The sequence below is a fragment of the Orcinus orca genome, chromosome 18, assembly GCF_937001465.1.
Source record: "Orcinus orca chromosome 18, mOrcOrc1.1, whole genome shotgun sequence".
In the NCBI taxonomy this organism is placed as follows: Eukaryota; Metazoa; Chordata; class Mammalia; order Artiodactyla; family Delphinidae; genus Orcinus; species Orcinus orca.
The window spans coordinates 30,055,476-30,068,777 of NC_064576.1; the positions used below are offsets into that span (position 1 = coordinate 30,055,476).

The window sequence follows — 13,302 nt, forward strand, 5'->3', positions numbered from 1 at the left end:
TTTAAACTATTAATGATGTCTGTTTTTCCTTATGTTTTCCACATTTCATAAAGTATATGCTCAAAGAATTTCTGTCCATATGAAAAGATGCTATTTATATCATGGTAAAAACTTGCTATGAAAATAATCTTCTGGAAAAAAAAATTTGTAGATTTAGGGATGCAGATAAAACCATGGCTGCACAATTCCACAGGCTGCAAGAAAAGAACATGGACATTAACGTTTGTTAAGCCAAAGGTATTATGATTATGATGACTTCCAACAACCAAACATGTTGTTCTTAAATTTTTAGAAGGGTTTATATCTTTAAAATAATTAAGTCTTTGAACTACTGATAATCAGTTTTTCCTTCTGGAACTTGTTTCCTGTAATTATTTGTGCTTTCCTACTTTTCCCCCTTGAAGTACCTTTTGCGTGTCAAAACAAACACTTTTTGTCCTAAAATTGTTAAGAGCTTTTTAGAGACAAACACATATGCTTAGACACGCTGCATAGATGAGGAATTCAGTTTGTGGACAATGAACTAGGTCTTAGTCATCTAATAGAGAACTGCGTGCATATAAGTTTTTTTCCATATAAATTCAGCCCTGATTACATTAATAGCGAGAACCTGTGTATATGCTATTTCATAGTGAATGAAGATTGTGCCAAAATGTAAATTAAGACGAATTTGCTGTATTTTCTGTACCCAGCATCTTTTCATCAGTTCGGCGCATGCACAAGGAGAGTAATTCTTCCTCCAGTCTTCCAAGTCTTCACACTTCCTTCTCTGCCCCTTCCGTCACTGCCCCCTCTTTCCTGAAAAGCTTTTACCAGAATTCAGGTAGACTGTCCCCACAGTATGAAAATGAAATCAGGTGAGATCAGTGTCCTTTGTTTGCAAAGCAACATTTTCTGCAGTGATATACTGATATGTTAACTAAGAAGTGGCTAATTAACTTTAGAGTGACATGAATGCATCCGTATGTTGTGCTTGTTCTAACCTGTTTCTAATATATTGGTTTCATTTCCAATTAATTTGAAGAAAACTTTTAAAACCAGTGTTTCAGAGCTTTTTGATGACATGATTATCTTACTTTAGGGATTATTTTTTTTGTACTGTTTGTGTGTTTCTTTGCCTTTGGCCCCAGAGTCTAAGCCTTGTTTTGTTTGGGGCAAGACCTGGTGCTAACACATACTAAGCAAACCTCCCCTGATCAGGCCTTTTGTTCTTAGCTTCTCTGGACATATCTTATGGAACCCAAAAGCCACTGATTTAAACAACTATGCTAAAGTAATGGATATGATATATCTTTATTTTTAAGTATATAGAATATTTCCTAGACGTTTCTCTGATTTTTTCAATGACATAGACCTTCTTTTCTGAATCTCAGTGTAAGACACATAATGGGTAGAGGATCATGTCGATAGCAACTCTTTCAGACAACATGAGGGAGCTCTTGAATCTTGTAGAGATTTGATTTTGCTTTGTTTTTTGTCCCCAGAATCGAAAACGTGTAGCCTATTCAATCTTATTCCTTGCTCTTATAGCTACACAAAATTAAATATAGTGATTTTTTAAGAATTGCCTTTAAAATTTTTTGAAATTATGAAATCTTACTGATCATGCAAATTCTCAGTGGGATATTCTAGCCTTTGGAATGGGGTGGATTAACTTGGGAATTCTTCTCAAGGGGTTGTTGTTGGCTTAGAAGCTTCTGAGATTCATTCCTTTTTTTTTTTTTTTTTGCGGTACACGGGCCTCTCCCTGTTGTGGCCTCTCCCCTTGTGGAGCAACAGGCTCCGGACGCGCAGGCTCAGCGGCAGTGGCTCACGGGCCCAGCTGCTCCGCGGCATGTGGGATCTTCCCGGACCGGGGCACGAACCCATGTCCCCTGCATCGGCAGGCGGACTCTCAACCACTGCGCCACCAGGGAAGCCCTCATTCCTATTTTTATGTGTAGCTTGAGCCATTCATTTTTATTGCTGTATAGTATTCCATTTAATACACCAGAATTTATCCACTCTCTTGCTGATGGATATTTGGGTTGTTTCTATTGTTCGATAATTGGCAATTTTTGCAGTCAGGGAGAGGAATACATGCTATCAACTAGCCTGTGTGCCACTAAAATCTTCTTGGGTATTCTTTTGACCTTCTTTCTTTTAGACTTAGGGAATCCAAAAAGTTAGCATATAATTAGGTAACCCATAGTAACTAGTTAAATTAGAATAACCCTTGAATTATCCCTGAATATTTTTTGTCCATGTGTGTCCATTTTTTTCATCCCAAGAAAGATGATTAATATTGGATTAATAAAATTTTGAATCTGAACCTTCCTCTGAATTAGTACAAAATTATGTTGAAACATTGAATTGCTAGCGAAGAAAGTTGATGAAGACAATTTTAAAGAGTTTTTCAGCGACAACCTTATGGGAGAAGATTTAAAAGAAGATAGCCATAAAAATAGCATAATGTATATGGAATATGCAATGAATTTAGAGAACTGAGGATGTACACATATAAAAATGTCAGTTTGCCTCATCTCCATAGTACTACTTATTAAGAATACGGTGCTTTCAATGACACCCATCTGCAATTTCCTGTTGTTATGTTACAGTGAGCATCTGGAGAATCCCTGTTTCCTTCCAGAAATAGAACCATGCCTGAGGTGACAATTAGGAACAGCCATAAGAAGGTCAAAGACTAGCTGTGAATAGGTTATAGAGTACAAAAGCAGTGACTTTTAAAAAAAAGATTATTTATAGTTTTTAATGTATGGTTATATGTTCATCTTCGGTAGTTTCTGCCTAGATGTATGTATCATTCTTGTGTCTAGCATCCCTTAAGCCTTCTGTGCCTCATTCTAATAGGAGGATATTGAGGTCAGAGGACAAATATTTAGTCGTTGTTTTTTGTGTGTGTGTGTGGTACGCGGACATCTCACTGCTGTGGCCTCTCCCATTGCGGAGCACAGGCTCCGGACACGCAGGCTCAGCGGCCATGGCCCACGGGTCCAGCCGCTCCGCGGTATGTGGGATCTTCCCGGACCAGGGCATGAACCCGTGTCCCCTGCATCGGTAGGTGGACTCTCAACCACTGCGCCACCAGGGAAGCCCAAATATTTAGTTCTGTATTGAAAAAAATTAACTTTGCAGTGATCTTATTTGAAATGCTATATTTAAACATGTGGAGAACTTTTAAATTTATAGGATCATTAAAAATCATCGTATTTTCTGTACTTTGTAGTGTTCTCTTGTCTCTGAGAAGTTCTAAAAATCAGAGCTCAATTTTTGGCATGTTTTTGTTTACTTTTTGTATGCTGCTTTGTAATTTGACAGCATAGAATCAATAAACCAAAAAGACACTTAACATTTTTCATTAAAAAGTATGCTAATCACTAAAAACTATACCGGAAAAAAAAAAAGTACGCTAATCGTAAGCATCCAGCTCCATGGATTATCACAGAGTGAACATCCCACATCACCCCAACCCAGTCAATACATGGAATGCTACCAGCACACCTTCAGCTCCTCACATTTTCCCACCCAATCTCTACCCCACATCCTGACCTCAAATACCATAGTTTAGTGTTGCCTGGTTTTGAACTTTCTATAAATGGAATGATACAGCATAAATTCTTTTATATCTGGCTTCCTTCACCTAAATTAATTTATGAGATTCATTCCTATTTTTATGTGCACTTCAGTTCATTCATTTTTATTGCTGGATAGTATTTCATTTACTATATCACAGTGCATTCATTTGCCAGTGGACATGTGGTTTATTTCTAGTCTTTTGGGTTTTAAAGTGTACTCTTCCTGGATATTATTATGCATGCCTATAGTGGTACATACCCATGCATTATTGATGACTATCTACACAGTAGTAAAATTATTGGACAAAATTCACTCTTAATAGGTTTATTTCAATTAGAAAGTCACTTAGACATAAAGTTACTAGTTAGAATCTTGGAGAGAGTTTTTTAAAAATTGGTATTGTGAAGCGATTCCAAATTTACAGGAGAGTTGCAAAAATATTATGGAGAACTAACTCTTTCTCCAGATTCATCAACTTTTAACATTTGCTTTATCAGTCTGTTTACATGTATACATACATACATACACATATATATATGCATATTTTTTTTTATTCTAAGCCATTTGTGAGTAGGTTGCAGATATCATGTCCTTTTACTCTGAATACTTCAGTGTGAATTTCCTAAGAATGAGGATATTCAAGAGTGTGGTTTTATGTCAGCAATTTCTGAACTCTACATCTCTCATTATTACTGGTTTCAGAGGAAACATCATATGCACACAATTACCATGATACCTAGAACTATTCAGAATAGAAAGGAGGTCCATAAAACTATGAAATATAATTTAATTTTACTTGGGTAACTCATATCTTATTAGATGCATAGAGTGGATCTCTAAATATTCATAGTCAAGTAAGGTATGTAATTTTCTTTTTTTTTTAATAGATCTTCATTGCAGTATAATTGATTCACAATACTGTGTTAGTTTCTGTTGCACAACAAAGCGAATCAGCAATATGCATACACATGTGCCCATATCCCCTCCCTCTTGAGCCTCCCTCCCACCCTCCCTATCCCACCCCTCTAGGTCATCGCAAAGCACCCAGCCGATCTCCCTGTGCTATGCTGCTGCTTCCCACCAGCCAACTATTTTACATTTGGTAGTGTGTACATGTGGATGCTACTATCGCTTTGCCCCAGCTTTGCCCTCCCACCCCATGTCCTCAAGTCCTTTCTCTATGTCTACCTCTTTATTCCTGCCCTGCCACTAGATTCATCAGTACCATTTTTTTAAAATTCCATATATATGCGTTAGCATATGGTATTTGTTTTTCTCTTTCTGACTTACTTCACTCTGTATGACAGACTCTAGGTCCATCCACCTCACTACAAATAACTCAATTTCGTTTCTTTTTATGGCTGAGTAATATTCCATTGTATATACGTGCCACATCTTTATCCATTCAACTGTCGATGGACACTTAGTTTGCTTCCATGTCCTGGCTATTGTAAATAGAGCTGCAGTGAGCATTGTGGTACATGTGTCTTTTTGAATTATGGTTTTCTCAGGGTATATGCCCAGTACTGGGATTGCTGGGTCATATGGTAGTTCTATTTGTAGTTTTTTAAGGAACCTCCATACTGTTTTTCATAGTGGCTGTATCGATTTGCATTCCCACCAACAGTGCAGGAGTGTTCCCTTTTCTCCACACCCTTTCCAGCATTTATTGTTTCTAGATTTTTTGATAATGGCCATTCTGACCAGTATGAGGTGATACCTCATTGTAGTTTTGATTTGTATTTTGTATTTCTCTAATAATTAGTGATATTGAGCATGTTTTCATGTGCCTCTTGGCCATCTGTATGTCTTCCTTGGTGAAATGTCTGCTTAGGTCTTCCACCCATTTTTTAACTGGATTGTTTGTTTTTTAGATATTGCGCTCCATACGCTGTTTGTATATTTTGGAGATTAATCCTTTGTCTGTTGTTTCGTTTGCAAATATTTTCTTTCTCCCATTCTGAGGGTTGTCTTTTTGTCTTGTTTATGGTTTCCTTTGCTGTGCAAAAGCTTTTAAGTTTCATTGGGTCCCATTTGTTTATTTTTGTTTTTATTTCCGTTACTTTAGGGGGTGGGTCAAAAAAGATCTTGCTGTGGCTTATGTCAAAGAGTGTTTTTCCTCTGTTTTCCTCTAAGAGTTTTATAGTGTCTGGTCTTATATTTAAGTCTTTAATCCATTTGGAGTTTATTTTTATGTATGGTGTTAGGTAGTGTTCTAATTTCATTCTTCTACATGTAGCTGTCCAGTTTTCCCAGCACCACTTATTGAAGAGGCTGTCTTTTCTCCATTGTATGTTCTTGCCTCCTTTGTCGTAAATTAGGTGCCCATGTATTCATGGGTTTATCTCTGGGCCTTCTATCCTGTACCATTGATCTGTATTTCTGTTTTTGTGCCAACACCATATTGTCTTGATTACTGTAACTTTATGGTATAGTTTGAAGTCAGGGAGCCTGATTCCTCCAGCTCCGTTTTTCTTTCTCAAGGTGGCCTTGGCTATTCGGGGTCCTTTGTGTTTCCATACAAATTGTAAAATTTTTTGTTCTAATTCTGTGAAGAATGCCATTGGTAGTTTGATAGGGATTGCAATGAATCTATAGATTGCTTTGGGTAGTATAGTCATTTTCACAATATTGATTCTTCCAATCCAAGAACATGGTATATTTCTCCATCTGTTTATGTCATCTTTGATTTCTTTCGTCAGTGTTTTATAGTTTTCTGAGTACAAGTCTTTCACCTCCTTAGGCAGGTTTATTCCTAGGTATTTTATTCTTTTTGTTTCAGTGTTAAGTGGGAGTGTTTCCTTAATTTCTCGTTCTGATTTTTCATTGTTGGTGTATAGGAATGCCACAGATTTCTGTGTATTAATTTTGTATCCTGCAACCTTACCAAATTCATTGATTAGTTCTAGTAGTTTTCTGGTGGCATCTTTAGGATTTATTATGTACAATATCATGTTATCGGCAAACAGTGACAGTTTTACTTCTTCTTTTCCAATTTGTATTCTTTTTTTTTTTTTTTTTTGCGGTACGCGGGCCTCTCACTGCTGTGGCCTCTCCCGCCGCAGAGCACAGGCTCCGGACGCGCAGGCCCAGCGGCCACAGCCCACGGGCCCAGCCACTCCGTGGCACGCGGGATCCTCCCAGACCAGGGCACGAACCCGCGCCCCGTGCATCAGCAGGCGGACGCCCAACCACTGTGCCACCAGGGAAGCCCCTGTATTCTTTTTTTAAAATTTATTTTTATTTTTGGCTGCGTTGGGTCTTTGTTGCTGTGCACAGTCTTACTCTAGTTATGGCATGCAGGCTTCTCATTTCGGTGGCTTCTCTTGTGGAGCACAGGCTCTAGGCGCACAGGCTTCAGTAGTTGCAGCACACGGGCTCAGTAGTTGTGGATTGTGGGCTCTATAGCACAGGCTCAGTAATTGTGGCACACGGGCTTAGTTGCTCCACAGCCTGTGGGATCTTCCCGGATCAGGGCTCGAACTCGTGACCCCTGTATTGGCAGGCGGATTCTTAACCACTGTACCACCAGGGAAGCCGTGTATTCTTTTTATTTCTTTTTCTTCTCTGATTGCTGTGGCTAGGACTTCCAAAACTATGTTGAATAAGAGTGGAGAGAGTGGAAATCCTTGTCTTTTTCCTGATCTTAGAGGAAATGCTTTCAGGTTTTCACCATTGAGTAGGATGCTTGCTGTGGGTTTGTCCTATATGGCCTTTATTATGTTGAGGGACGTTCCCTCTATGCTCATTTTCTGGAGAGTTTTTATCATAAATGGGTATTGAATTTTGTCAACAGCTTTTTCTGAATCTATTGGGATGATCATATAGTTTTTATTCCTTAATTTGTTAATGTGGTGTATCATATTGATTGATTTGCATATATTGAAGAATCCATGCATCTCTGGGGTAGATCCCAGTAGATCATGGTGTATGATCCTTTTAATGTGCTGTTGGATTCTGTTTGCTAGTATCTTGTTCAGGATTTTTGCATCTATGTTCATCAGTGATATTGTTGTATAATTTTCTTTTTTTGTGATAACTTTTTCTGGTTTTAGTATCAGTGTGATAGTGGCTTCGCAGAATGAATTTGGGAGTGTTTCTCCCTCTGCAATTTTTTGGAAGAGTTTGAGAAGGATCAGTGTTAGCTGGTCTCTCAATGTTTGATTGAATTTGCCTGTGAAGCCATCTGGTCATGGACTTCTGTTTGTTGGAAGATTTTTATTTACAGCTTCAATTTCATTACTTGTGATAGGTCTGTTTGTATTTTCTAATTCTTCCTTGTTCAGTCTTGGAAAATTGTACCTTTCCAAGAATTTGTCCATTTCTTTGTTGTTGTCCATTTTATTGGCATAGAGTTGTTTGTAGTAGTCTCTTATAATCCTTTGTATTTCTGCAGTCAATTATGATTTCTCCTTTTTCATTTCTAATTTTATAGATTTGTGCGCTTTCCCTTTTTTTCTTGATAAGTATGGCTGAGGGTTTATCAATTTTGTTTATTTTCTCAAAGAACCAGCTTTTCATTTTATTGATCTTTGCTACTGTTTTCTTCATTTCTGTTTCATTTTTTTCTACTTTGATCTTTATGGTTTCTTTCCTTCTACTGACTTTGGGTTTTCTTCGTTCTTCTTACTCCGGTTGTTTTCAGTGTAGGGTTGGATTGTTTATTTGTGATTTTTCTTGTTTCTTGAGGTGAGATTGTATGGCTATAAACTTCCCTCTTAGAACTGCTTTTGCTGTGCCCCATAGGTTTTGGGTCATCGTGTTTTCATTGTCATTTGTTTCTATGTATTTTAAAATTTCTTCTTTGATTTCTTCAGTGATCTCTTGGTTATTTAGTAGCACACTGTTTAGCCTCCATGTATTTGTATTTTTTACAGTTTTTTTTCCCTGTAATTGATCTCCAATCTCATAGCATTGTGGTTAGAAAAGATGCTTGATACGATTTCAATTTTCTTAAATTTTCCGTGGCTTGATATGTGACCCAAGATGTGATCTATCCTGGAGAATGTTCCATGTGCACTTGAGAAGAAAGTGTATTCTGTCACATTTGGGTGGAATGTTCTATACATATCAGTTATATCTATCTGGTCTATTGTGTCATGTAAAGCTTGTGTTTCTTTATTTACTTTCTGTTTGGGTGATCTGTCCATCGGTGTAAGTGGGGTGTTAAAGTCCCCTACTATTATTATGTTACTGTCGATTTCTCCTTTCATGGTTGTTAGCATTTGCCCTATGTATTGAGGTGCTCCTGTGTTGGGTGCGTAAACATTTATAATTCTTGTATCTTCTTCCTGGATTGATTCCCTTGATCATTATATAGTGCCCCTCCATATCTCTTGTAGCTGTCTTTATTTTAAAGTCTCTTTTATCTGATACAAGTATTGGTACTCCAGCTCTCTTTTGATTTCCATTTGCATGGAATATCTTTTTCCATCCCTTCACTTTCAGTCTGTATGTGTCCCTAGGTCTGAAGTGGGTGTCTTGTAGACACCATAGGTATGGGTCTTGTTTTTGTATCCATTCAGCCAGTCTGTGTCTTTTGTTTGGGGCATCTAATCCATTTACATTCAAGGTTATTATCAATATGTATGTTCCTATTACCATTTGCTTAACTGTTTTGGGTTTGTTTTTTGTGGGTCTTTTCCTTCTCTTGTGCTTCCCGCCTAGAGAAGTTCCTTTAGCATTTGTTATAGAGCTGGTTTGGTGGTGCTGAATTCTTTTAGCTTTTGCTTGTCTGGAAAGCTTTTGACTTCTCCATCGAATCTAAATGAGATCCTTGCTGGGTAGAGTAATTTGGTTGTAGGTTTTTCTCTTTCATCACTTTAAGTATATTCTGCCACTCCCTTCTGACCTGCAGAGTTTCTGCTGAAAAATCAGCTGATAACCTTATGGGGATTCCTTTGTATATTATTTTTTGTTTTTCCCTTGCTGCTTTTAATATTTTTTTCTTTGAATTTATTTTTTTTACTTTGATTAATATGTGTCTTGGTGTGTTCTTCCTAGTGTTTATCCTGTAAGGGACTCTCTGTGCTTCCTGGACTTGGGTGACTATTTCCTTTCCCATGTTAGGGGTGTTTTCATCTACACTCTCTTCATATATTTTCTCAGACACTTTCTTTTCCTCTTATTCTTCTGGGACCCCTATAATTCGATTGTTGGTGCGTTTAGTGTTGTCCCAGAGGTCTCTGAGATTGTCTTCAATTTTTTTTCATAATTTTTTTTTATTCTGCTGTGTGGCAGTTATTTCCACCATTTTGTCTTCCAGCTCACTTATTCGTTCTTCTGCCTCAGTTATTCTGTTAGTGATTCCTTCTAGTGTATTTTTCATTGCAGTTATTGTGTTGTTCATCTCTGTTTGTTTCTTCTGTAGTTCTAGATCTTTGTTAAACATTTCTTGTCTTTTCTCAATCCATGACTCCATTCTATTTCCAAGATTCTGGATCATTTTTACTTTCATTACTCTGAATTCTTTTTCAGGTAGATTGCCTACTTCCTCTTCATTTATTTGGTCTTGTAGGTTTTTACCTTGCTCCTTTATCTGTGAGGTATTTTTCTATCACCTAATTTTTTTTTTTAATGAGTGGGATTGTGTTCCTGTTTTGCAGGTTGTTTGGCCTGAGGCTTCCAGCACTGGAGTTTTTAGGCTGTTGGGTAGAGCTGGGTCTTGGTGCTGAAATGAGGAACTCCATGAGAGCTCACTCTGATGAATATTCCCTGGGGTCTTAGGTTCTCTGTTAGTCCAGTGGTTTGGACTCGGAGCTCCCACTGCAGGAGCTTCCACCCGACCCTGGGCTCGTGAACCAAGATCCTGCAAGATGCCTGGGGTGGCAAAAAAAAAAAAAAGAACAATAACAAAGTAAAAAATAAAATTAGACTGGGAAACCGATAGATACATTAGGAAGAATATAAAAATAAAAATATAGATGAATCAACAACCAGAAGGTACATCAGTACCACAATAGCAAAAAAGAGGAGGAGGGAAAAGAAAAAAAGAGTGGGGGAGTGGGGAGAAGGCCTTGGCTGTGGAGGGCAGGGCCTAAGCAAGGGAGAGGTTTGAATGGTGGGCGGGGCCAATGCTCAGGACCCACAGGGCTGGAAAAGGCCCTGGCAGGTGTGGGGGGTGGGGCTTAGGCTCAAGGAACAGAAGGGGCCCAGGCGTGCCCCCCAGCCCTGGTCTCAGAGGGCAGGGGACCTCACCTGGGAGCCCAGCAGGCTTCATGGACTTGAGTAGGCAGGGCAAATGCCCTCCTCTCCTCTCCCAGTTCTCCTGATGGGATCCTCCCACCTGCCTCTCCTGATCTCCTTGGCCTCCCTTCTAAGCCCCCAGGACCAATTCGGCCGGGCTGGGAAGGCTTGGAGGGCAGAGGACCAGCCTGGGAGCTCAGCAGGCTCCCCTGGCCCGAGTGGGTGGGGCAATCAACCTCTCCACTCCTCTCCCGTTCCTCCTGGAGGGCCCCTCCCGCCTCCTCTCCTGATCTCCCTGGCCTCCCTCCTATGCCCCCAGGACCCACGCGGCCTGGATGGGGCTTTGGATGGGGGGTACCAGCTTGGCAGCTTAACAGGCTCCCTGGCCCGAGTGGGTGAGGCGATTGCCCTCCGCTCTTTTCCTGCTCTTCCCTGAGAGTCTCTCCCACCTGCCTCTTCTGATCTCCCCAGCTTCAGGGGTGTCGATCCTGTCTGGCCTCCACTTCTCCTCCCCCCTCAGTTCCCCTTCGTCCTACCAGTTCACTTTGGGGTTCCTCCTGTCTCCTTGGGCATCAGAGTTCCCTACCAGTGGCCGGCAGGTGCCCTAGTTGTGGGGAGATGCTAACTGTGTGTCTTCCCACACCAGGTATTTTCTTTTCACTTGGGTAACTCACATCTTATTAGATGCATAGAGTGGATCTCTAAATATTCATAGTCAAGTAAGGTATATGGTAGGTTAGCACATAGGCTAACAAATACTATTTAAAGAGCATGTTAATTTGAAATTTTAAATTCAGATTAGGCATTCTTCTCCAGGACCACGATTCAGAATTATTAAAAACATGTAGATTATTGTTTTTAAGCAGGCTGAGAAAAAGAAGCCAAGATCTTTTTAATATCATGGTTTATTGATTAGCAGGTTCATTTGCACAGCACTGAGATGCTAAAGGAAAGGGAGTACACATATGTTTTGTTTTACCTTCAAATTAATTCTTAAAAATTTAATGTTATTTCATTGTGTAGTAGCTAAAATATAATTGTGTATGATGAGATGGTATATTTATATAACATCCATTTATCAAATATAATATATCATTTTATAAACAAGCATCCTTGTTCCTCCTTATTATTGCTTCCTAGCTTTTAAGCCTATATTTTAAAAATATTTATATTGAAATTCATTGGTAAAATGGTAGTCATTACTTCTGCTTATAAAACTTTTCAGTGAGAAAATAGATTTTTGCTGGTAAGTACTTCGTGGTAGTTTTGGTTCTATAATTCTCTCATATTGACTGAGAAAAATAGTGTAATCACTCATTATGGTACATTATTGAAATTATCTGTGCTTTATTCATGTCTTACGGGAATGCCTTTTTATTCTAAATCCGGTTTGGGACATCTCTCTTTCTCTGTGCTAATGCTGTTCCTTGTTTTCCTGTTGTACTAGACGGGACACTGCTTTAGAATCAAGGTGATTAGAGGCCTAAATATTTTTGTTTAAAAATTTATTAATTCTTCCAACTGATTATCACCATTGATTTAAAAATCAGTTTTGGCTGTCTCCTGAATGCATGCCATCCTTCCAATGCTGTGAAGGGTCTATAGTAGGGGAAATGTGATGCCTGGTGTAATCAAAGATCATGAATGATCATATAAAAGGTTGATTGCAAATAGAAATCCTGTTTCTAGTCTATTCCATGTTGAGTTCTTTAGGACTGTGCTGTGGCCTTCAATCAAAAACTAATTAAAATTTTGAACTAATGGAAGTTAATTTGCTGGTTTGGAGGTACATATGTATATTAGAGGAGTTTATTTCAAATCCCAAGAAGATGCAGAAAGCAGAACCCTAAAAGAAACATACTCATAAAATCGAATCTGGTTTTCACTGAAGAGAATTATTAGTTTACTTCTGTTCATCTTAATTCGTGACACACTGGTTACTTTGAGACACTGCCGAGACCTTCCAGACCTCCCACTGGGCTGGACACAGGAAAACACCTACCTCCTCGTTATGGAAGTCTGACCACATCTGTGATGACATTTCTTCCTCTTGACCCATATGCTTTTTGTGGTAGATGTCCAGAATCACTACGAACAACTTAACTGAAAATGATTATTCTTTACTTTGTTCTAGTTTCTATGCTTTGCTCATATCACAAGCCCAATGGAAAACAGATATCCGCATCTTCCTGTTTGGGGCCACTGACATTTAGATTTCTTTCTAGTGGGAGTAAAATCCAGTATCGAAGATTGGACTAGAATGAGATATTCAAAGGAAAAAAATTATTTGGGCCACATTGATAAGATAAAAAGTGACTTGTTTGAGACTTGTAATTGGCTTACATTTTTTTAATGGTTGGGTGTAAGACCATTTCAATAATAATTTCTTATCTACATTTTAAAGCCCAACAGAAATGTTAGGCTTTACTGTGTGTCTTTCTAGGTTCTACTACAAACATAGAATTAAGTCTGTGTATTATTTTAGGAGTCATCTGGCCCATAATTTCCTTATTTTAGATAGGGTTAGACTGAGCCCCAAGG

At 38.7% G+C, this 13,302-nt stretch overlaps 1 protein-coding gene across 2 annotated transcripts in view; it reads left to right on the forward strand.

Moving 5' to 3' along the window:
• Window positions 1-13,302, forward strand: part of TBC1D4 (TBC1 domain family member 4) — a 223,045-nt gene that overhangs the window by 175,682 nt on the left and 34,061 nt on the right. Inside the window, exon 11 of one of the 2 annotated variants that reach the window (XM_049700961.1) lies at window positions 693-857. The exons of the other annotated variant lie outside the window; for it this stretch is intronic. Within the exon in view, the coding sequence (XP_049556918.1) occupies window positions 693-857 (165 nt within the window). The remainder of the gene's footprint in view (window positions 1-692; window positions 858-13,302) is intronic. 2 annotated transcript variants of the gene reach the window in all.